General features: G+C 39.0%; 1 protein-coding gene across 5 annotated transcripts in view; it reads left to right on the plus strand.

Moving 5' to 3' along the window:
* Positions 1–24851, plus strand: part of ATP8A2 (ATPase phospholipid transporting 8A2) — a 787448-nt gene that overhangs the window by 615333 nt on the left and 147264 nt on the right. For all 5 annotated transcript variants that reach the window (XM_043998327.1, XM_043998326.1, XM_043998328.1 and 2 more), the window contains exon 33: positions 3499–3606. In XM_043998327.1, the coding sequence (XP_043854262.1) occupies positions 3499–3606 (108 nt within the window). The remainder of the gene's footprint in view (positions 1–3498; positions 3607–24851) is intronic.

A 24851-nucleotide genomic window follows, 5' to 3' on the forward strand; every position in this document is an offset into this window, starting at 1 on the left:
TATGTGTGTGAGGGTGTGTTTCATGGGGAGGGCAGCTGAGTTGTCCATGTGGCAGATCTCCCCTGTTCACCACTGCACCCAAGGTGTAGTGCCAGGGTCTGACCTGCTGGGCCTAGAATTGCAGAGCACTTATTATTTCAGCTGCAAGAGAGTCAGCAAGTGAAGAGCCTTGCATTATTTTAAAAGTATTAAGTTCACAGCTTTGGGCTGATGCTCATCTCCATCATCAGGTAGATTGGTTACACGGAGTACATCCCCAGGAGGCCAAGACTCTCAGCTCAGTGGGTATAAAAATGTAAAGTTGGATTGAGGAGGAACAGGGTTTTATTTAAAGTTCTCTATCAAAAAACCCCTCAACATGCCTCACATTGAAACACCCATAAGCAGATTGAGCTGGTGTCACATTAGCAGATTGTCTTCTCTCTCCTGTTTTTGTATTTTTTACAGAGATTCTTTGCATTTTTACAAATATCACTCTGTCTTCTCCCTGTCACTAGTCTGTCAAACTGCTTCACAATCCATCCTCCACACAACTATAAAAATACAATATTTCTAAAGCTCATGTCTGACCATGTCACTCATTTTTTCTCAGTAAACTCCATTGGCTCCCTGTTACGTCTAGGATCAGATACAAACACCTGTGTTTGGCATTTAGCACCCTTCACACCCTAGCACAGCTTATCTTCCTACCCTTATTATACATTACTCCCCTTCATATGCTCTTAGGTCAACCAGTCAACAAACATTTATTAAACACCTGCTGTATGCTAGGTGCTATTCTAGGTGTTGAGGGTACAAAGAAAGGCAAGTTCATGAACATGTTTGTGTTGCCACGTGAGTGCAGGGACAGGCACACACACACACACACACACACACACACACACACACACATCCCTCCATATTCTCAAGAAGCTTACATACTAGCAAAAGAGACTATATATAAATAAATGGGAACATATACGACATATACAGCGTAAAAGACAGGTAGCATTAGAGTAAAAGGCTCAACTAACTGAGTAGACTGGGAAGGTCTACTGCTTTTTTGTTGTTTGTCATATGTGATACTCCATCTCTGACCTCCATGCTTTTGTCCCTGCTGTTCCCCAGTCCTGGAATGTGCTTCCTCTTTACCTCTGCCTCTTAGAACCCCTTTCTTCTTTCATCCCTCAACTTAAATGCCCCCTTCTACATAAGGCCTTTCATGATCTTTTCCCTTCAGCATTTTATGTGGCTCCCCCCAAATTACTTTGCATTTCTTTTGCATATATGTCATATATGCTAACATATGTACATGTTATATCCTCTGATAGAATACAAGCTTCTTGAGGGCGGGGACTTTACCATCTTTGTATTCCCAAAACTGAGCATAGTACTTGGTACATCATGGACATTTAATGTACTAGAGGCAGCCAAGTGGCACAGTGGATAAAACACTGTCCCTGAAGACAAGAGGACCTAAGTTCAAATCTCACCTGAGACACTTACTAGCTGTGTGGCACTGGGCAAGTCACTTAACTCCAGTTGCCTTAAACATCCGGGATCATCTCTAGTCATCCAGATGTATATCTTGCAACCAGAGGAGAGTGAGGTTGGTAACCTTGCTCGGTCCTCCCTCACTTGTTGATGGAGTGAATTTTAGGCATGATCTGATGCAATCAGGTGCAACTATTAAAATTACAGAGCAGCTACATGGTATAGAGGATAGAATGCCAGCTCTGGAGTTAAGAGGACCTTAATTCAAAAGTGGCCTCAGTCACTTACTAGCTTCCTTAGGAAAATCACTTGTTTGCCTCAGTTTCCTCATCTATAATATGTGCTGGAGGAGAAAATGGCAAACCACTCTAGTCTCTTTATCCTGAAAATCCCAAATGGGATCACAAAAGTTTGGATACAACTGAAATGACTGAGCAGCAATGAAATTGAAATTACATTTTTGGGGGTACTTGAAAATTTTTTAAAGTACTTTCCTCTTACCAACTCTGTTTATATATAGGCACAAAAAGCTGTATAATCTCCGTTTTTACAAATAAGGAGGCTCATAGCAAGGAATGACTTGGCTGTGGTTACCTACCTAGTAAAGGTCAGAGCTATGATTCCAAACCAGATCCCTGGCCCCAAGTCTAACACTTTTTTCCATATATGACTCTTCTCCCTCTAACTCTAATCTATCCTTAAATGTGTCTGCTTTGCAAACGTTTAGCTAATTGAATTTGCATACAGATCTTTTAAACTTCATGTTACAAAAAAGCTTTAGAACTCTGTCTCCAACTCAGAAGAGATTCAAGCTGAAATATAAGTTTTGCTTTGTACCTAGGGAACTAGGGCAAGTTATTAAAACCTTTTGAGCTTCAGTCTTCTAATCTGTAGAACGAAGGTAACAGGTGAACTACCTCATTCACAGGCTTATGATGGAAAGTATCATATGAATTTTAGAGCACAATTAGAATGAGTATTATTAATAAAAAAGAAAATAATCTTTTTCTCTGAGAATTATAGAAAAGTATCTTTCTGGAAAAATGTTTCTTCCATCGTCTAGTTTGTTTCTGCCAGGTGTTTTTCTCTCCTTATCTTGGTAGTTTCTGATGTAAACTGTATTACTTGTCCTAAAGCCCAAAGACACTTAAAATTACATTCATCTTATCAAATTTATTCCCAAAGGGGAAAATTGGATTTCGTGTCTGTTGTAGAACCTAGAAAGCCATTTTCCATAGGATATACAATACTCTCCAGCAGACAGGAGCGATTTTTGTTGTTGTTTGGTAGTTTCAGTTGTGCCTGACTCTCCATGACTCCATTTGGGGTTTTCTTGGATGCTGGGGTGGTTTGCCATTTCCTTCTTCCACTGAAGCAAAGAGGTTTAAATGAGTTGCTCAGGCTCACATAGCTAGTGTCTGAGGCCAGATTTGAACTCAGGTCTTCCTGATTGCAGGCTTGGCACTCTATCTACCTCTAGCTGCCCACACAAGAGTAAAAAGGCATAGGTAAGCTCCAAACTGAATAATCAACCCCCGAATTGGTTTATTAGGCTCTGGAGAAATCAAGGCTTAGTGTGAGCCTATGTTCAAGTTTCTGGTCTTCTCAGATACAGTGTGGTACAATGGAAAGTGTACAAGATTCAGAATCAGACCAGCATTCATATCCCCACTCTGACGTTTAATAGCTCGGTGACTAGGAACAAGTCACTTAACATCACTGTATCTCAGTTTCCTTATCTATAAAATGGGAATAATAGTAGCTGCAGTACCATCCTTGAAAGATTATCATGAAGAAAATGTTCTATTCACACAATCATCATTACCACTACTTTTGTTGGCTGTCACTTGAATCCATAGCCAAAAATCTTTGGTTTAAGCAAAGATTATATGGAAGCAGAGACATTCCTTCAAAATATTCACTTCAAGGGAGAGGGATACCAAAGTTGAGAGAGGTATGTAATTAACCAAATCTTTCAGAGTAGAAAGAACTGACATTTTTTTCTGGTTTTTTTTTCTTCTATAGTTTAGTCACCTGGCTGTGTGGGGAAGCATAGCACTCTGGCTGGCGTTCTTTGCAGTCTACTCGACCTTCTGGCCCATCATTCCCCTTGCACCGGACATGGTTGGGCAGGTTAGTGCTTCCTCCCAGTGCGTGAATGTGCTTTCCAGAGTGTGCTCTTTGTTCCTTACTCTCTTTGACAGCAATCACAGCTATTGTTACCTGCCTACATCAAGAGAAAGGAAGAAAAGCAAAGGCCAAGAATCAAAAGAAACCTCAGAGTTTGTCTGAGCCAGCTGAATGTTATGTGAAGTATTTGATATTTATAATAAAAACATATCCATCCAACTGAAATTGAAACTGTTCCTCAGCCAGCACTGCCACATGGCTAAGGTCCTGAACCATGGGAGCTGAGGTTCATCATCATTACTCTAAAGCACTCTAAAGTCTGTCGTGATTTTCAGAATCATGAAGAAGAGAGTAAATGTGAGCTACTTACAGGATTTGTTTGAAATTCAACAATCTGTATCTGGCACATATGGCAGGACTAAAAATCAGACTATTAACCAGAATTCTTATCCCACATCATTGGGAAATGGGGCACTTGCTATATAAGATTTCTGACTAGTTTAAAAATTGCATAGTTTGCACTTAGGTTAGACCTTAAAGACTGGATTTTTAAGACCTTCTTTAACAAACATATTTGAGATTTTCAATCTCTTCCCTGCCTGCCTGAGCATCTTTGGCACTGAAGTCCTAGAATGGTGATAACTAGAAGCAGCCACTGAGACTGCCCTGGTTCAAACTCACATTCCTGGAGCCGTCCCAAGGGATGTGAGCCAAGGATCAATCATGGCCTGGCAAAGCTGAGGAACAGCACTGCTCTGTTCACCCCCTGTGAACAGTAGTAATCAGTTTTAGACTTCAGGATGTTCTGACATCCTCTGGATAATAAGATATTATATCTTTCTGGGCACAGGAATGAAGCTGAGACTTGCATGTAGCACTAGGGTTCCCCACCTTTGGAGCATATCTTTGCATTGTGAAATAAAACAAGAAAACAAGAGATCAAAATGTATTCCAGGTTTTTACCAAACACTAAAGATCAAAGAAATAGTTTGGTATTTTAAAATATCTCATTCACTAATAAAGACACTGGACTAAGTAGGGAAAAGAGTTCTTCTAACAAGCGTACTTTGTGAAAGGAAACAAATCAAATGGACTTAAAGTGTTACATGCAATTTGACCAAAAAAGCAGGGTGGGGAAGGAAAGCATATATTACAATAGCACCTATTCTATAAGGCATTGGTTCTTACTGTATTTGTTTTGTATGTTATTCCTCTGATTTTTAATGCTGTCTAGTCTAATATGTGTGTGTATATATGTGTGTATTGTGTATGTATATATATATATATGTATATATATGTATAGGTGTTAGATATACATATATGTATAGAATTTTCTGGACTTTTGTATAAAATACAGTTGGAGGGGGGGAGCTTCAGTCAAATGCCATGGTCAGCTTTCTAACCTAGAAAAACAGAGTGACAGATGACAAGAAGGAATCAGCACATTGACTGAGACAAAAGCCAGTTCCTTTGATAGGATGTCACAGTGTCTTGCCTATGGATTTTCACGCTAGGCAACAATGCACACTTGCATCATCCATTTACAGACTCTAATTTACAGGTCCATAAATTAAGTTGAAATTCAACTGACTCTTGCCTACTTCAGTAGAGAATAGCAAGCTCATGATGCAGTAATACTTGTGTAAAGATTTTCACTGTTTCAATAGAGGGTGGACACAGATGAAAAAGTTAAGTGGAATATTTCTTTTAAAATTAGAATTGAGGTAGGACAAAGCTAGTGCTTTGCTTTGTGACCTAACATCTGCTCTGATATGTAGACCCACAGGTCCCAAAACAAACAAACAAAAATTAAGTGTTAATAAGTACTTCATTTTTGCTTGAAAAATTTTTTTCTATTTAGCTCATGTTACTTTACCATTTTCTGTTTACCTGCCTTGCCTGATTGATGTCTTGAGATGTGACATTAGTATCTAGCTGTGAGTAAAACAATACTGTAGAGTTAGGCTCATGGAGTGCAGTGGCTTTACCCTGAGTGATTGAATGAGATCATTAATGGAGTCAAATGCTCATGTAGTCATGTTCCTGTATCTGAATTCTGCTGTCTGAGGCATTAAAGAGCTGTTCATCATTTTCATTCTTTCACCAGAGGAGAGCTCTTGGGAAGGGAGTGTCATAATACAGTGTCTCTTTCTAGTTTGAGGGTTATTTTGAATAATGCCCTCCTGTCCTCGTGCCATCCAGTCTTTATTTGGACTCACCGATTTGCCACTTCTTTGGAGAGTATAAGAAGGTGATTTTTTTAAGTCATTTTGGTCACCTTTTGAAAATGCTGAAAACACCACTCAGGTGGAGGGTATGCTTGAAACTGGCATTAGGTTTCAGGAAGGCTTTCTGTATACACAAGAGGAATTAAATGCTGTCATAACACTGGCCAACGGTCAAGTAAACTGCAACTGGGTTTGGCACTAGTTAATAAAATGAATTACCTCTCTTTTTCTCCTAAGACAAGTCTTAGGCTTTGTCCAGGCCATTTTTGTCTGTATGGTTCTAGGCAATTGAAAAATATTTAGGAGGATGCTGGCAAATAAAGGGTTTCTTTTTTTAATTTGTTTTCAGTTTTGTTTTTTTTTTTACGAGGCAATGGGGTTAAGTGACTTGCCCAGGGTCACACAGCTAGTAAGTGTCAAGTGTCTGAGGCCGGGTTTGAACTCAGGAACTCCTGAATCCAGGGCCTGTGCTTTATCCACTGTGCCACCTAGCCGCCTCAATTTGTTTTCATTTTTAACCATGTTTTCAGGCATTTTTGTGAATGAATTCTTTAAAGTGCTCTATGTACAATGTGCCAAACTGATTTCGAGTTGTAAAAGTAAGCCAATGTCTCATTGTGGCCAACATTTCTTACCAGAGTTGGCAGAGTGTTATAGGATACTCCGAAGATATGATTCTCTCTGGTCATCAGATGTCTTCATTGAACCTTTCAGATGGAAATCTTTTGAAAAGTTATGATGCTTCTGATGCAGTTTACAAAACCATTTTGACAAAACAGTTACTTCTTTGTCTTATCCCTTATATTTGGAGGCTCTATCTCGGAGAAAATATAGGTTTCTTCCTTGAGAGGGCAAAGGGAAGGAGCAATAATCAAATCAAAAAGTATATCTCGTTTGTCAAAGCATCTTTCTCTTTCCTAAAGAACCTTCTAATACAGAACATGAAAAAACAATAAGACAAATCCCCTGGGAAGTCCCAGGGGAAATTTTTTAAATCAAAAAAGTTATCTGTCCCCTTTCTCTGCCCCAAACTTAAAACATTTTTTCATCTATTCAACAAACATTTGTAGATAACTATGGTATAGGCATTGCAGAAAATATGAAGATATCGGACCTCATGAATATTTCCATCTAGTAGAGGGAATAAGCATTACATGATAATTTTAATACAAAATAAGCTATAAGAAGCATATAAGAGAATTACAACAAATTATCTAGTAGGATTTGAAAAAGGAGAAATCCTCCCATCCTATCATGAGTCTAGAGCAATGGAAAAGGAGAGATTAGGGAGTGAATCAGCATGGACTTCATAGAGAAGGGAACGTTTGATCTGGGACTTTAAGGATGGGTTGAGTTTCAGCAGTTGAAAATGAGAGATGGGAGAGGGGGGCAAGCCTCCTGCTCTTCCATTTTCCTGAGCCTAAATGGGCATAAAAATGATGAAAGGCCTAGGATTACTGAGAATCTTTGACAGTAATCAAGAATGTAATTGGCTCAACAAATCTAAAATCAACCAGGAAAATAGGGTAAATTTTGCCACATAGAATCATACTTTTCCTATCAGTTATGACCACTGGACTTGTCAGTCAACATATACTCTTTTAGAGGCCCCCCCCCTTGGGAAAAATAAAGATTGTCTTTAATAATGATTATTTTTAGAAATTAAAAGGCATTAATGCAAAAGTAAAAAAGGTGGGATTTTGTTAAGGCTACAGATAAAGAAAATGTGATTTTAAAAAAAAAGAATTGACTCTGATATTAGGGGATTTGTATTCAAATTTCACTAGTAGTGATTACTACCTGTGTAATCTTGAGCAAATAACTTTATTCATCTGCAAAGCAAGAGTGTTGAACAAATGGCCTCTGAGGTCTCTTCTAGCTCTAGACCTATTTGATCCTTTGATCATAAACCTAGATCAAAAAACGACCTTATAGTTTTTCACATATATTCCAGGGCCTGAGATTCTTCTCCCTTAATAGTTTTGTTCAAGTCTGAGGGACTGTGTCCCTCTTTTAGTTTTCAGTGTAAAAAAGTAATCGGGTTGGAAACCCTTATAGTAAGCACATAATAAATGCTTTATTCATTCATTCTTAAAAGGAAATGTAGTTTGGCATTAAATTCACTATTATGTTTGCAAAATATCTTTTACTTTTTCTAGTTTTCAAAAATTTTTCTACCATTCTAGTGCATGTAAACCACTTACTTTCTGACCATCTCTGTTTCAATTAGTGCTCGGTGTTATTACAGCAGAGCATAGTATACTTAAATTCTTCACAATGGACTTATATAACCAACCAGCCGCAGAAAGTAAGATGCGTTCAGGTAATGGTAGTAATCCCCTTAAGGGAGCTAAACTTTCTGAATAGGCAGTTATACCAAACAGTATCACATCATTGCACTGTGGAAAAATCTTTCTCACCAACTTTCTTGTGTTTCCTTTAAAGTCCTGTTCATTGCTAGTAAAAGAGGAGAAGGGGGGATAAAAGAAAACATTTTCACTTCAAAGGCTAAAAACTATTAACTTCATTTTAGGAGCCAAGCTTCCATCTCTAGCCACTCCATGGTCCATGACAATTGTTTGTCTGTGTAAAATACAGGATAAAGTTTAGTTAGAACTTACATTCATGCATGTGTATCCATTGTAGGTCTATGATAACATTTTGGCCATTTTCCTGTTGTTGGTCTGTTCTGTTAACATAGAAATCTCAACATTTTCCCTTGCTGGCAGTGAGAGAACTCTCACCACTGTCTTAAACCCATTTGTAAGGTCATGATTTTTCACCAACATGTTCTAACGCCATGATGTAACTCCAGGTGTAACTTTGGACTTTTATCATATAGCAAGCTAAATTGCTCTCAGTCAATACCATGGACAGCCATGAACTTGTGCTCCCATGTCTCATACTGAGAGATCTGAGATCAGAAAGAGTAAGGTTCATAATATTGTTTAATAAATTTTAATTTACTTTGTTAAATATTTCCCAGTTACATGTAAAAAGAATTTAAACATCCATTTTTAAAAATTTTTATTATTTTTTTGTATGAGGAATTTAGGGTTAAGTGACTTGCCCAGGGTCACACAGCTAGTAAGTGTCAAGTGTCCGAGGCCGGATTTGAATTCAGGTCCTCCTGAATCCAGGGCCAGTGCCCTATCCACTGTGTCACCTAGCTACCCCCTTAAACATCCATTTTTTAAAAATTTTGAGTTGCAAATCTCCTTTCTTCCTCTTCTTACCCCTTGATAAGGCAAGCAATATGATTTAGATTATACATGTCATGCAAAATACATTACTGTCTTAGACATGTTGCAAAAGAAAACACTAAAAAGGAAGTTTTAAAAGTATGCTTCAATCTGTACTCAGAATTTATCATTTCTCTCACTGGAAGTGGATAGCATTTTTCATCTTGGTTCCTTTGGAATTGTCTTGAATCATTGTCTTGATCAGAGTAGCTACGTCTTTCACAACTGATCACCCATACACTATTGTTATTACTGTATACAATGTTCTCCTGGTTCTTCGCTTTGCATCAGTTCATATAAGTCTGCCCAGGTTTTTCTGAAACCATTCCGTTTGTCATTTCTTATAGCACAATAGTATTCTACCACAATTATATACCACAATTTGTTTAGCCATTCATACCAATTGATGGGTGTCCTCTCGATTTCCAATTCTTTGCCACCACAAAAGAGCTGCTATAAATATTTTTATACAAATAAGTCCTTTTGCCCTTTTCTTTTATCTTTTAGGATAGAAACCTAGTTATGGTATTGCTGAGCCAAAGGGTTCACACAGTTTTATAGCCCTTAGGGAACGGTTCCAGATTGTTTTCCAGAATAGTTGGACTATTTGATATCTCCACTAACAGTACATTAATGTCCCAATTTTTCCACATCCCCTTGTCATTTTCCTTTTCTGTCATGTTAGCCAATTTGATAGGTGTCAGGTGGTATCTTAGAGTTATTTTAATTTGTGTTTTCTCTAATCAATAGTGATTTAGAGCATTTTATGTGACTATTGATAGCTTTGATTTCTTCTTCTGAAAACTGCCTACTCATATCATTTGACCACTTATCAATTAGGAAATGGTCCATGATTTTATAAATTTGACACACTTTCTTATAAATTTGAGAAATAAGGCCTTCATCAGAGAAACTGGGTGTAATTTTTTCCAGCTTACTGTGTTCCTTCTAATTTTGGTTGTATTAGTTATCTTTGCGCAAAACTTTTTAAATTTCATGTAATCAAAATTATTCATTTTACTTCCCATGATTCTTTCTAACTCTTGTTTGGTCATAAATTCTTCCCTTAGGATCATAATATTGTTAACAGTTTTTAATGCCTACTAAGTACTAATAGCTGCTGGTAAATGTTCCACGGTTTAAATGAAATAACATTTCTTCAAGGGGTCAAGTCACAAAACAAGCAGAGTTTGGGGTCCTTACAAGTTTCCTCTTCAAGGCCCCTTTGTACATAGCATGTGTTGCTACAAGCTTATAATAGAACAAGTGAATACAAGTCCATATTATTTGAAATATAGCATGTAGACAAATAAGATACTTGGCTTTGGCTAGATCATGTTTAGAATATAACAATAAATTCTAACATGTATGTCACACTCTAAGGTTTGCAAAATATGGAGATGATTCATGCTTTAGGTGTAGGGATTGAGCTAGATAATCTCTGAGAGCTCATCTATTTCTGGGTCTTTGACTCTCTTAAGTTTGAAAGAGAACTAGTGAAATCTTTACTACAGATTCCTGTGGACAGACACATTTTTTCATTTGCTTCCTCTCCCAATGTTACCAGTAAAGAATGGACTAGTGAAATCCATCCTTTGCTTGAATGTCCAAATTGTTGGACATTTTTCAAAGCTGAAAAAGAGAAGGTGACTTCTGTTTTTCACAAACCTGTCAGATTCTAGGGTGAGCCAGAGGGGTTGCTCTGTGAAAGCTAATCTGTAAGAAATAATTATGCACTTAAATTTAGGACTTTTTTTAGTATCTTCAATATAAACCTTTTTGTTATTGTATTTTTTAGTAATTAATAACCTATATTTTTGTTACTTGGAGTAATGCTGTTGTTTTATACCCCCATTGTCTTGTGGACATGTGCAGAGACACAGAGTCTGCTATATCATTTTCTGTCGAGATTGCTACTAGCTCAAAAGGATCAGAGCTGCCTGTGGTCCAGGGCCTGCAGCCAAGCCTCTTGCATGATGATATAGTAGTACTTTCTGCCAAACAATCAGAGTAAATTACAGCTCTCCCCCATTATTGCCTTTAGGTAACATACTTTCCCCTCCTCATTTGATTAATTTGATTTCAATAAGGGGAAGGCTCTGACTAATACAGGACACTTGGCTGCAAAAGGTTTTCTCTTACAGGAGCTGTTTTCTGTTATTGTGACTTCCATCCTATAGCATGAATACACACAGTATCTATCTGTCTATCTATCTATCTATTTATATGTAGTCATACCATAGCGATGGAATATATACATACACAGGCATGTGTGTGCATATTGCATTGCTATAGTAATGAATTGTATTGCTCTGCCAATCTAATTTTTATAGCAATAGAATGTGTCCATATACATATTCCATATAGTGCTGAGTTGTTGGTACTTCTAAGCAGAAAGTCTAAGGCTCTCTATATATTCATGGCATAACAATGGAATAAATCCATACATTATGGAATAGAATAAGTGAGAGCTCTCTTTTCTTTTCAGTGGAGAATGTTAGGCCCATAGATATGTTGGAGCGCCTCTGTTTCTTCCCAGGGAAATAGCTACCAAAGACACCAGGGAGAGAGCCTTAGACTTTCTACTTAGAACCACTAGGAACTCAGCACTAATCATTAAATTTATTTCAGTGAGCTCCTACTATAAGCAAGATGTTATATACTAAGTGATAGGATATAAAAATAAAAATAGTCCTTGCCCCCACAGAATTCTGGGAAATACAACATATAGAAAGATAAGCAAAAGACTATACATTAGTATAAACTAATGACTAGGCAGATCAGGAAAGCTTCTCTTGGGAGGTAACACCTTAAACTAAGCCTTGAAGGAAGCTAAAGATTTGAATCAATCAACAAGTCTTTTATAATAGTATTTTATAAAGTACCTACTGAGTGCCAGGCATTTGCACTAAGGAAATCTGAGGCTGCTAGGTGCATAGAGTACTGCGAGTAGAACTAGGAAGACGTGTTCAAATCCAGCTTCAGACACTATCTGTATAACCCTGGACAAGTCATTTAATCTCTCTTTGCTACAGTTTCCTCAACTATAAAGTGGAGAATATAATAGCATCCAATTTCCAAGGTTGTTATGAAGATCAAATGAAATCATAGAAAAGCACTTAGCATAGTACCTGGCACATAGTAGGCCCTTAATAAATGCTTGTTTCTTTTCTTCCTTCTGCTGGGAAGATAAAATGTACATAGAATATAAAGAGGTTAGGCATGTGTGCATTCTAGGCGTGAGGATCAGCTTGTACAAAAGTATAGAGGTAGGAGATGGAATGTCTTAAGTCTGGCAACATCTGACAAGAGAAAGTTTACTTCCAGAGTTAAGTTTTGGCTGCCTACAAAATTTTAATATGGATACACACCTTCCATTGTATTCATAAGACCATAAGAACAGGACCATTTGGAGCTGAAAAAAGACCTCAAAGGTCATCTAGTGCAATCTCCTGCCCTTCACCCTTTTGACAGGTGAGGAAACTGAGTCTGAGAGAAGTTAAAGTGACCTACTCAAGATCACATGGGCCATAAAGTGGCAAAGCAAAAATGAAAATCCAGGTCCTTTCCTAATCTAGTGTTCTTTCCACTGCCTTGTGTGGCCTCTCTTCTATTTTTCCCAAGGCCTCTTCTTCTCCAGACAGAAATGCCCTGATGTGTCCTTACCCTATTCTTGTTCTCCCATGTGTCTTCCCTCTTTGCCAGATTTAGGCCTCTCCCTGGTGCTTTTGGAAGCTATTTCCCTGAGAAGGAGCAGAGGAGCCCCAGCATATTTGTGGGTGAATGATGGGCCCTAGCATCCTCTGCTGAAAAGAAAAGGCAACATTTCTATTGATATGGTCCCAGTTCTGTTCTGTAAAGGTGATACATTATGATGAAAAGGATATTTTCTCTCTAGCTTCAAATTCTGGCCCTGACATTTACCCTAAGTTTCTATCTAAATGTAAATTATATTTTAAATAAGGAAAGGACTAAAAGACCAGTACTGAAAAGGATTTACTTTAAAACTCCTCAACCCCAAGGACTAATCCAATTCAAATCTTTAGAGAAGTCCATATAGTCCAGTTTGAAGGACTCCTAAGAGAAAATGTTGGTCCAAGGATTCAAGTCTATCATTGAGTGGGCTTTATATGTCCAAGCGTGCCTACCAGAGGTCCCTAGCCAAAATATTGGCTCCAGAACCTGTGGTCAGTTAGCATCAATTAAATCTCTGCTGTATATCAAGGACTGCCTATACTCTATACACAAGTAAAAAGGAAAAACATAGTTCTTACCTTTGAGCACACAGTCCAGCTGAGGGATACCATGTGAAATCAAGCAGTGTTTTTATTAAACAACTTATAAAGAAATGTGAATCAGTATATTATAAGCCAAGATTACGAGCCCTGATTTGTTCTTAGTTTCTTGTGACTACATTGAATTGAATTGGCCCTGTTTAGACCAATCCCTCTTCTAGACAAGTCTCAACCTAAATTCTCACTGCTGTGCCTCCTGGGCCTTAATCGAACTGGCCATCAGCATGGCTGAAAGGTAAAATTAACCCAGATGAGTTTTTCTCAATGTCAAACTATCAGGAGGGGAAAAGGAAAGTAATGTGTCATATGCACATCTGCCAGCCATAATTGTGTCCCTTTCAGCCTTTCTCTATTTTTGACTGATCTTAATTAGGTGAATGTCCCCAAACTGGAGTAAAGTGACTGATGGAAAAGGAGCTAGGAAATACAGTCAAACTTTGTTCTAAAAGCAGCAGTTTTGAGAGGCCTTTATCCATAATGACCAACCACCCTTCTATCGAGCAGGTTTCCAATTATTATTCTTTTCTCTGACTTAATGTGTTGTGGAAAGCCTTAGCATTCCTTGAGGTCTTCCCTCCCACTCCTTTCTACTAGCCTGTCTCCTGGACCCCATAGTCCAGCCATCATCTTCAGTTTAGGGAGAGTGGGGTTTTTTAAAATTATTATTGTTTGCCCTTTCATTTCAAAAAGTCCTCATACTGATTAACCAGATTGTCTGCCTTCATTATGGGTTATGTGTCTGATCACTCACATATTAGGTTGTGGGGTTGGCACTTGTATATTCATTCTGAAGTCAAAGAAATCTGTCTGCAAACTGATGATCACAGGACATGCTGATTGTGTTTGTTTCCTTTATTTATGCCCACTCATTGCAGAGTGTACTTGATGTGGCTTTGGAACCTTTCCATTCTCATGATGTATGAAAATATATGCATGTGGAGCACTCATGCTCAAATGGTGCTATACACTACTCTGACATCTGCCAAGTGAATGGCATCATGGTGTTTGTGACAGCTGATACACCTAACCATGATAACAGTAATTACAATAGATGGTCATGAAGCTTTTTTAAGGCTTGCAGGGCACTTGATCTGCACATCTTCCTTTGATCCTCACAGCAGCTCTGTGAGGTAGGTGCAGGAGGTATTCTTGTCCCTGTTTTATAATGAGGAAAGCTCAGAACAGAGAAATTTTACACCCGTGACTCATACAACTACTAAGTGTCAGAGATGAGACTTAATAGTGGAGAATTCTCCCAATGTGAAGTGTCCATACTCTGCATTTTATCTCTGTCTCTAAACAATATGTCTTCCATTCTCAACAAAAAGTACTGCCAGAGTGTTAGTTCTTCCATCTTCAAAGGGATGTGGAAAAGTTAGAGATGCTCCAGAGAAGAGCTATAAAAATAATCAAGTTGCCATGATAGTGTGACCAGAACCCATCTCTGAGAGTCAGGAGACATGAAATTCCCAGATCTTCAAGTGACTGGCTTATGACATTAGGCAATTGACCTTCCTTCTTGGGGCCCCAGAGCCCTTATCTGCAAAATAAACGAGTTGGACTTGAGCTTTCAGATCTTCTCCAGCTATTCAGTCTTGACATGGAAAATAGGTCCTATAAGGGCAGAATAATAATCAGTCACATGTATAATACAGTGTGGTGCAATGAGAATATTACCACATTTGGAATCAGAGGACACAGGTAAGGTATGGGAATTCAATTCAATAAATGTTTGTTTAACACCTACTATTTGCTAGTCACTGTGCTAAGTGCCATTAGCTCTGGCATCAGCATCTCTAGATTGAAATCCCACCTCTAACCTTAGTACTCATATGTCTGGACAAATCGCCTATCCCCCCCACCCCCTTTAGTCTCACTTTCTTCTTTGGTAAAATGAAAGGTTGGACTAAATGCTCTATGAGGCTCTTCTGTGATGTCCATGATCATAAATGACGATCTCTTTGATCTATGGTTAAAATCTATTACTTACTAGTCTATGACTTTGCTTAGGCCTCATCTGTAAAATGATGAGATGACCACTAAGTCTCATACAACTCTTAAATCTATGATTCCTATCATTCTTCTTGGCTAATGCATTGATGTAAATGACTCAAAATCATAGAGTCATTTAAGAAAGGGAATTTAGATATCATCAAGGCTAAATCCCTCAATTTATAGGTGAAATTGAGGCCTAGAGAGACCAAACAGCTAACCAGAGGCAGAATAGGGAAAGAGTGACTGCCAAAAGTTCATGCAGTGTGGGTGGGAGTGCAAGTGGGGGCAGGTAAGGGAATAAATATTGATAGGATGCCTACTATCTAATGAAGTTGGCTCTGCATAATAGATTAGAGCTTTTTAACAGCTTGGATAGTGTGCTGTACATTTCTTTCTGAATTTTAGAAGGAAAGGGGTTAAGGAGAGTGCTACTATTCGAATAAAATGAGTACAGTTGGTTTTCCTTTAATATATTTTGAAAAACATTTTTAATGTGATTTCATTAATAAAGTAGTATTCTATCCTCTGATAAAATTAATCTTTACCCACCCCCACCCCAGACTTCCCACCCCAGGCTTCTTTGTCCTGTTGGAATAGAGATAAGAACTGGACTTGTTATTTCTTTGATAGAGGGATCTTCTAGATGAGGAAACTCCCTACTACTGCAAGTTTGCACCTTCCCTGTCACTTATAGCCTTAGAAAATTGCCTAGAGCACTGAAAAATTAAGTGATCTGCCCAGGTTCACAGAGCCAGAATGTGTCACTGTCTCAGTGGCCAGCTCTCCATTTTCTCACCCTCTTTTCTTCATATATGATTCTTACACATATTTTTCTATAGTATGCCTAGAAATCTCCCCTAGAGTGTCTTCACCAACATTCTGGAAGCCATCCTATTACTTTTCTATCAGGAAAACCATAATACAGATAAAGTCTTCCATTTATTGTTTTTCATTCTAGCTACATGATCAGCCCACTTATTGATGATTTCATCAGTGTAGTATTCTTACCCCCAATGCAGACTAGAAAATCTACATACCCCCAAGAGATGAGATGATTTCATGGATTGCTATGGCCAAAAAAATGTATTACATGGTACCTAGACATTTCGTGATGAACCTCTCTTGAACTTAACTAGGCTAATCCTACAGTGATACTCAATTGCTCAAACTGTACAGATGATCTCTGTGATCAATAGTTCAAGTCTGCTACTTACTACCTCTATGACCTTAAGCAAATCACTTAACCTCTTGAGGCCTCAGTTTCCTCATCTGTAAACTGATGAGATGACCACCAGTAAGATCCCATCTAGCTCTGTGTTTTTGAGAATTCAAGATCACCTTCACAACACAACAAGGCATCAAAGTAGGACTTTATTGGAAGATTTTGGTCATTTATATTTTCATTATTATCTTTAATACAATGTCATGCATGTACTCTGTCATTAGGAACATATTACATGATGCCTATACCCAGCATTCTTCTTTATTGCCCTTTGATAATAGGTATTGATGGGCCACCTACCACCTAATGATCTATCTTGAGTATTTGTAATTTCTGTTCTATTGTATCTGGTATTTGCATCTCTATGCCATAATGGGTAAAATGTTAATGTTAAAAATAGGAGCTTTTGTAGTAACAAGAAATTCAAGATCATTGAAAATACTGTGTAGTTTACAAAATTCAGCCAACCCAATCTCTTCCTCTGGCAACTGCATTATCATAAAAGTGATCATTCGTTTAAATATGTCTTATAGATATACTCAGAGACACACAACCAAATACGCATTTATCCTACTCCATGACTCATTCTTCCCAAACCTTTCTAGGACTGATTTTATTTTGAATACCTACAGTGGAAGATTCCAAATCCACTTTATGGCAAATGAGTCAAAAATATTTGCATAATTCTATTCCTTCTCTTTGTGTGCTGTCTGGGAGTGGGGCACAAAGTACCCAGTTTACTGAAAGAAGTTTGATGACAACTGAACTAGTGGAATAATTTGGGGGATAAGTAACTCCTTTGAAAATATTTTTAAGACTGAAATTGCTCTATATATATGTGAATGTGCTAGTTTTCAAATATGGAGCCCTCACAAGTCAACTCATAAATAGTATAAATAAGGCACCTTGGGGCAGCTAGGTGGCGCAGTGGATAGAGCACCGGCCCTGGAGTCAGGAGTACCTGAGTTCAAATCCGGCCTCAGACACTTAACACTTACTAGCTGTGTGACCCTGGGCAAGTCACTTAACCCCAATTGCCTCACTAAAACAAAACAAAAACAAATAAATAAGGCAGCTCTAGTTTTGTCCTAATATTTTATAACTTCTATACTATATTTTAGATATTTATACATTAAATGAAAAAAATGGTATAATTTGGACATGAAGATGGCATTGTTGACCCACCACCACTATGGCCTGAGCTTGGAAAGCAATTTTTCTAATGATGGAGATGATTTTGTACAGTATCATGCATCCACTAAATGGCTGACCAAAGAGAGGATATGCGTAATGGGACAGAGTTATTATTGGAGGAAAAAAAACTCAATCTAAAATTCATCAACAGGGGCAGCTAGGTGGCGCAGTGGATAAAGCACCAGCCCTGGATTCAGGAGTACCTGAGTTCAAATCCGGCCTCAGACACTTAACACTTACTAGCTGTGTGACCCTGGGCAAGTCACTTAACCCCAATTGCCTCACTTTAAAAAAATAAAATAAAATGCATCAACAGCATGTATTGAATATGTACCAAGCATAAATGTATGGAGAGGGACAGAGAGACAGACAGAGACAGAGATAGGAACAGAGAGAAAGAGAAGGGAAATGAATGAGAGAGAATGAGAATAAAAATGAAAATAGAAGTTTATGCAAAATAGTTAAATACAAGGGAATAGAATGCACTAGCAGTTGGGGCATTGGGGAAAGCATGTATAAAGCATGTAGGTAATGCTTGAGCTATGTCTAGAGGAAAGAGAGAAACAAATAATTTCTTCTGGTCTGCTTTTCTTTCTAGAAATATTTTAAATGCTTTTTATTGACTTCCATCTTTTTTCTTTCATAGTGTATAGAGTAAGTAGGATTGGCCTGCATCTTGAGCTCCTTGTTCTTTGAAACATGTTATTCCCTTCCTTCCTATAGTATAGTCTTGTATTATTTGGATTATCCTCCCTTTATATTTTAATATCTGTCTCCTGGTAACTTGAAGAATTTGCTATCAGTACAGTTATTAAATTTAACTACTATGCATCTCAGAGCTTGCAGCATAGTATTGTCCTTTTTCTGGAAGTAATTTATTGATTCTTTTGATTGGAACTTTATCTTCTCTGCTGAGAAGTTCTGGGCAGCTTTCTTGTATTATTTCTTGCGTTGTAATGTTCATGTTTTTTTAAACTTGTCTTGTTCTTTAGGGAGCCCTATAATCTTTAAGTTGTCTCTATACATCCTGTTTTTTGAGATCAATATGTTTGGCTTTATGAAGATTATGCTTTCTTTCAATATTGTTGCTTTTTGCTTCTCTTCTTCCATATCGTTATTCATTCACATTTATTTGTATTCCCAATTGATTATTCTCTTTTGTTTCATTAGGAAACCTTGCTACTGTGGATTCAAGGTTTATTTGTTTTTTTAATTTTGCTAATTGTCTGCTTTTTAGACCATAAAATCTGTTTTCACAATCCTTATTTCCCTTTTTAATGATTCAGTAACATCCTACTGTGATTCCATGTTCTCTTGGGAATTCATAGGATCCTTTACCTCATCAAGGGTTGATTCACTTTCATTTGTCTTAAAATTCTTATTCACAGATGTCTGAACTCAATCTGCAGGACTATTTCCCTTTAGTAATTAATATCTTCCCTGTTGGTTTCTCTGCTTATGTTCAAGATCTTTATTTGAGTATTTTTCCTTCAGAGATATTTGGTTGTTTTAGACTTCTTAATTTTTCTCTCTTGCTTACTTTCTGACTCCCTCTCTTTCTCACAGTTTTCTTAGGATCTAGATCTCAAAGCTGTCTCGGCCTCCTCTCATGTAACTCATTGTTCACCAGCATAGATCTCTGAGACTTCTGGGAGCACAGAATTTCTGTGCTGAACCACTGGGTTCCTTCCCTCAGGCATAGTGGGGTACCACAAAGCCCCCTACACACATACATACTCATTTCCTGACTCAGTTCCATCTGTTTCTCTTCTTCTTCTTCTTCTTCTTCTCCTTCTTCTCCTTCTCCTTCTTCTTCTCCTCCTCCTCCTCCCCCTCCTCCTCCTCCTCCCCCTCCTCCTCCTCCTCCTCCTCCCCCTCCTCCTCCTCCTCCTCCTCCTCCTCCTCCTCCTCCCCCTCCTCCTCCTCCTCCCCCTCCTCTTCCTCCTCCTCCTCCTCCCCCTCCTCCTCCTCCTCCCCCTCCCCCTCCTCTTCCCCCTCCCCCTCCTCCTCCTCCTCCCCCTCCTCTTCCTCCTCCTCCTCCTCCCCCTCCTCCTCCTCCTCCCCCTCCCCCTCCTCCTCCCCCTCCCCCTCCTCCTCCTCCTCCCCCTCCTCCCCCTCCTCCTCCTCCTCCCCCTCCTCCTCCTCCTCCTCCTCCTCCCCCTCCTCCTCCTCCTCCTCCTCCTCCCCCTCCTCCTCCCCCTCCTCCTCCCCCTCCTCCTCCTCCTCCCCCTCCTCCTCCTCCTCCCCCTCCTCCTCCCCCCTCCTCCCCCCTCCCCCTCCTCCTCCTCCTCCCCCTCCTCCTCCTCCTCCCCCCTCCTCCTCCTCCTCCTCCCCCTCCTCCTCCTCCTCCTCCCCCTCCTCCTCCTCCTCCTCCCCCTCCTCCTCCCCCTCCTCCTCCTCCTCCTCCTCCCCCTCCTCCTCCTCCTCCCCCTCCTCCTCCTCCTCCCCCTCCTCCTCCTCCTCCCCCTCCCCCTCCTCCCCCTCCTCCCCCTCCTCCCCCTCCTCCCCCTCCTCCTCCTCCTCCCCCTCCTCCTCCTCCTCCTCCTCCTCCTTTGAGGATTAAGTAACTTGCCCAGGGTCACACAGTGTTAAGTGTCTGAGGCCAGATTTGAACTCAGGTACTCCTGAATCCAGGGCCTGTGCTCTATCCACTGCGCCACCTAGCTGCCCCCTGTTGTAATTCTTCTTAACTGCTATCATAGCCTGAGAAAATTTCTGCCATTTGGATCTCTACTCCAAATGCTCAGGTCCACAGCACTAGGAGTTAGGGGTTGGGATGGGGTACAGAATTGAGTTCTATTGCAAACTCATGGGTTGGATTGTACAACCCTGCTGCTGAGAGTATGGTGACTAGTGGAGATATTAAGTAAGCATGTTAGGAGTTGGGAATAGCCTTCTCTGCTGTCAGTTTCTTAAGTCCTTATCATTCTTTGATGTTAAGCCATTGAGTTTTTACCTTGCTTGGGTTCCTGGAAGCCTAGACTATGGAGGTAGCTAAAATTGCTTTATCTCTATTGTATAATTCATATTTTGTGAGAAGTCATAAAGATCAGGAAGGGAAAAGTCTAGTTCTCTATCTTATTGGTCATGTGACATCTCTTGTCTACAAGGAAGAAAAGAATTCAGTTAGAAGTGAACCTAGAAGGAAGAGAACCTAATATTCTTAGCATCATACTCTAACCAGTTAACTTAAGCCAAAAGTAATTTTAGGAGTAGTATTCAAGCATGCACTTCAACATGAAAGCTATTATTTATGATTACTGATGATTTAACTTCCTAAACCATGTCAGTATTTCATTCTGAGCCTCCATACATGTATCTGCTTTTGTATAAATTCTGTTACGTATTCATTCATATATCTATGCCAATAGAAAGAGGTAAAAAGGCAAAGAAAATCTAGGCATAATGTGGTATGCACCCTAGATTTTGACAGAGCAAATTTCAAGAGTTTGAAGAAAAGATACCCATCAACAAAAATTTTTCAGGGAAGTCAGCCCAAGAGGGCTGGGAGATTCTTAAAAATAAAATTCTAAAGAACAATAGGAATAATTTAAATGAAAAGGAAAAATAGGATTTGCCTAAAGACACCAATTTAAATGGCCAGTGAACTTATCCAACAACTTAGATTTTCAAAAAAAGTAAACAGAAGATAGAAACAAGGCCAGATTTTAGAATATGAATTTGAGTGTGTCCTGGTCCTATAAAAAAAAGAGCTGTAGTTGGTGAGGACAGCTAAGGACAACAAAAGGGTTTTGTGCTTTTAAAGCTCTATTGGGATAAAAAGAGGCTTAAATATGTTATAGGACTTGTCTTGGGGTGGGTGGGATAATGATAACTGACAACAGAGGTAAGGCAGAGCTTCTCAATTCTCAATTTTGTTTCTCTTTTCTCTGCAAAGAATGACCTTTATACTGTAAATGATAGAACAACAGCAACAAGACTAATGGGAACTTGATACCCAAGATAAGTAAAGAGATAGTAAGAGTACAGGGTTCCCTTTGTTGAATTCAAGTTACTTGGCCAGAAGAACTACCTCCTCAGGTCCTACTTAAGCTGATGTCAGTGATATTTGAAAGATCATGGAAAATGGGAGAGGGACAAGATTGGAGAAGGGCAAATATTGTCTTGATTAAAAAAAAAGACAAGAAATACTTTCACAATATAGATCCATGAGCATAGTTTCAATTTCTGGGGAAGTTCTAGAAAGGAATATTGCAATGAGGCTTGTTAAATTTCTAGAAGGAGAAATGGCGATTACAAAAAGCTAGAACAACTTCAAAAAGAACAAGTCATGCCAAACTACCTTAATTTCCTTTCTTGACAGGACTACTACACTAGTAGATGAGGAATGTTGTGTATACAATTTACCTAGATTTTAGCAAAGATTTCTATAAAATGTCTCATACTGTTCTCATAGAGAAGGTGGAAAGATAGGAATTAGACAAGAGTACAATCATATGGATTCAGAAACTGACTTGATAGCTGAACTCAAAGTAGTTGTTAAAGCTTCAACAACAATATGTCCAAGTTTCTGTGCTTGAACTGGACCTGTTTAACATTTTAATCAATAATTTAGATAAAACTATATGGGTCAGTAGTGTAATGTCCCAAACAAAAAGGCTAATGGGGGGGGGGGGGAAGCTAGGTGATGCAGTGGGTAGAGCACCGGCCCTAGAGTCAGGAGGACCTGAGTTCAAATCCGGCCTCAGACACTTGACACTTACTAGCTGTGTGACCCTGGGAAAGTCACTTAACCCCAATTGCCTCACCCCCCCAAAAAAAAGCTAATAGGATGTTAGGCTATATTAAGTGGGGCATCACTTCCAGGAATAGAGAAGGGGTGGTCCCACTGTACTCTGCCCTCATCAACCCTCATATGAAGTATTGTGTTCACTTCTGCACGCCACAGTTTAAGAAGGATATTGATAAATAGAAGAATGACCAGTGGATGGCAACAAGAATAGTAAAGGACCTTAATTTCATTTCATAACAGGATTGGTTGTTTAGATTGAACAAGACCCAGGGGGAGTGTTCAGATATTTGAAGGCCTCTCAACTGAGGAAAGACTATATTTTTTTTCCTTTTGTACCAAGAGGGCAGAACCAGGAATAGTGGGTAGAAGTTGCAAAGGAGCAAATTTAGCCTTGTAAAGCTTAAAAAAATCTAACTGGGATGTCTAAAATCTAATGTGTGGTTGCCTTAAATTGGAAACTCATAGCACCAATCTTTGGGCATTAAATATTTATTAAAGTATAGTAGGGGTTAGTAAAGAGAAACACATGGAGAAAGGAAGAGATGGGTCTACTCTGCCTATTCTGCCTGCCCCTGCTGCCAACAGCCGGTTCCCCAACAAAAAGAAAGATCCTCAGTCTCCTAGAGTGGAATTTCTCTGTGGGACTGGAAGGGGGCGGTCCCCACATACAGCTCCAAGCTAATTGGCTGGTCCATTGATTGACATGACTTACAAGCAGTCCATGAATAGACGTAACTTCTGTATGCCAGGCAGTCACATGCTTTCTCCTCAGGGCAGAGCTGCCCTAGTTCTCACAATGTCTTGCTCAGCAGGGTGGCAGCACTCTGATTCTCACACTCCGCCCTGTGCTTCATGAAGAAACATCATTTCTTTACATGAAGCAATAACATTATAGATACTTATGACTAACAAAGTAAAGGGAATGAAAAGAGAGAAAAAGAAATTGAGTGACACATTAACAAAGGCTAAAGGGGGCACTCCCCTTTTAGCAGGTGGACATTACAAACAGAGAAAAACTAAAGGGGGCACTCCCCTTTAGTAAGTGGACATTATAAACAGTGTATATGATGGGGAAAAGGAAAACAGGAAAATGTCTTTGGACGTCTTTTCTCAGATGATTCTTGGGATGTTCTCTGGGTGTAGTTGTGGAATGGAAGTCTTTCAGGTGTTTCAGATGCTGGTAATCAGCTGGGAAATTTTCCTCTAAAATTGAGCTTAACACAACTTTAAATGGCTTTGCCAATAATCAAATCAAACAATGAGAGTTCTCAAAAAACATGTCTAAAGAGATTCAGAATCTTAGAGATTCTACAATTATTGTCCAGTTGTTACACATGAAACATATAATAAAAACAAAAATTTAAACATTCTCTAAAACTTAATGTTACTACACTCCCCCTGTGGAGAATAAATTGAGAATACAATTGATATTAATTTAGAAAATAATTTTCATCTTTGTTTCATCACTTTTTGCATCATCGGTCTAATTATCCTCATGCCATAATGAGAAATTAAAGGATATAATATAATTGGTAGCAGATGTCAAGGCTAAATCCAACAATGCATTCATCATGACACCTGAGATAATTATGGGGGTTACCATAAAAGAACAGAGAAGAAACTGAGTCAGGCTTAATCAGATGCATAGGATTGAGATGTCTATGACATCAGGCATATAGCAGGGAGAATTGAAGTCAGGTGGCCAGTGCCATGTGGAGTGTAAAAAAATTAATTATTAATAAGTATATCTAATCTGGAAAATTTTATAATTTTGGACTTATGAAAAATTATAAGTTTAGAAAAATTATAATTGGGCCGTAAGTCCTGCCGCGGTTGCCATTCAAATGTGAAAATATTTTAAATTGACTGGCCTAATTTGGGGGGACTAATTTGATTGGGGTACTTAATCAGGGGATTGTTGACTAGCTAGCTGGCTATCTGACTGCTATTAACTTAGCATGGGCCATTTATAAATTTCCACCACACTGCTCCACTCCCAAATTGATAAGCAAAATATTAAGAAGCCTCTTAAATAATCAAAGCAGAGTTTATTTATGAGATACAATTTAAAATTATGAATACAGGGAAATAAAATGTACAACCTGCCGGCCTCTCTTTTCTCTGTTCCCATTCCTTTTCATCTGCTGGCCTCCCTGAGTCTTCTTGTCCACCCCCTCTGAGTCTTCTTGTCTGTCCCATCTCCTCCTCTTGTCAGTCCTAGTCCTTTAGCCTTCTCCTGCGTCCTTGTAGCCCCCCCCTTAATCTAGTCAGCCAGCTTCCAGTCCTCTTCTCAGCCCCGCTCCTGTCTCACTCCCAGGT

Source organism: Dromiciops gliroides, chromosome 3 (genome assembly GCF_019393635.1).
Source record: "Dromiciops gliroides isolate mDroGli1 chromosome 3, mDroGli1.pri, whole genome shotgun sequence".
Classification (NCBI taxonomy): Eukaryota; Metazoa; Chordata; class Mammalia; order Microbiotheria; family Microbiotheriidae; genus Dromiciops; species Dromiciops gliroides.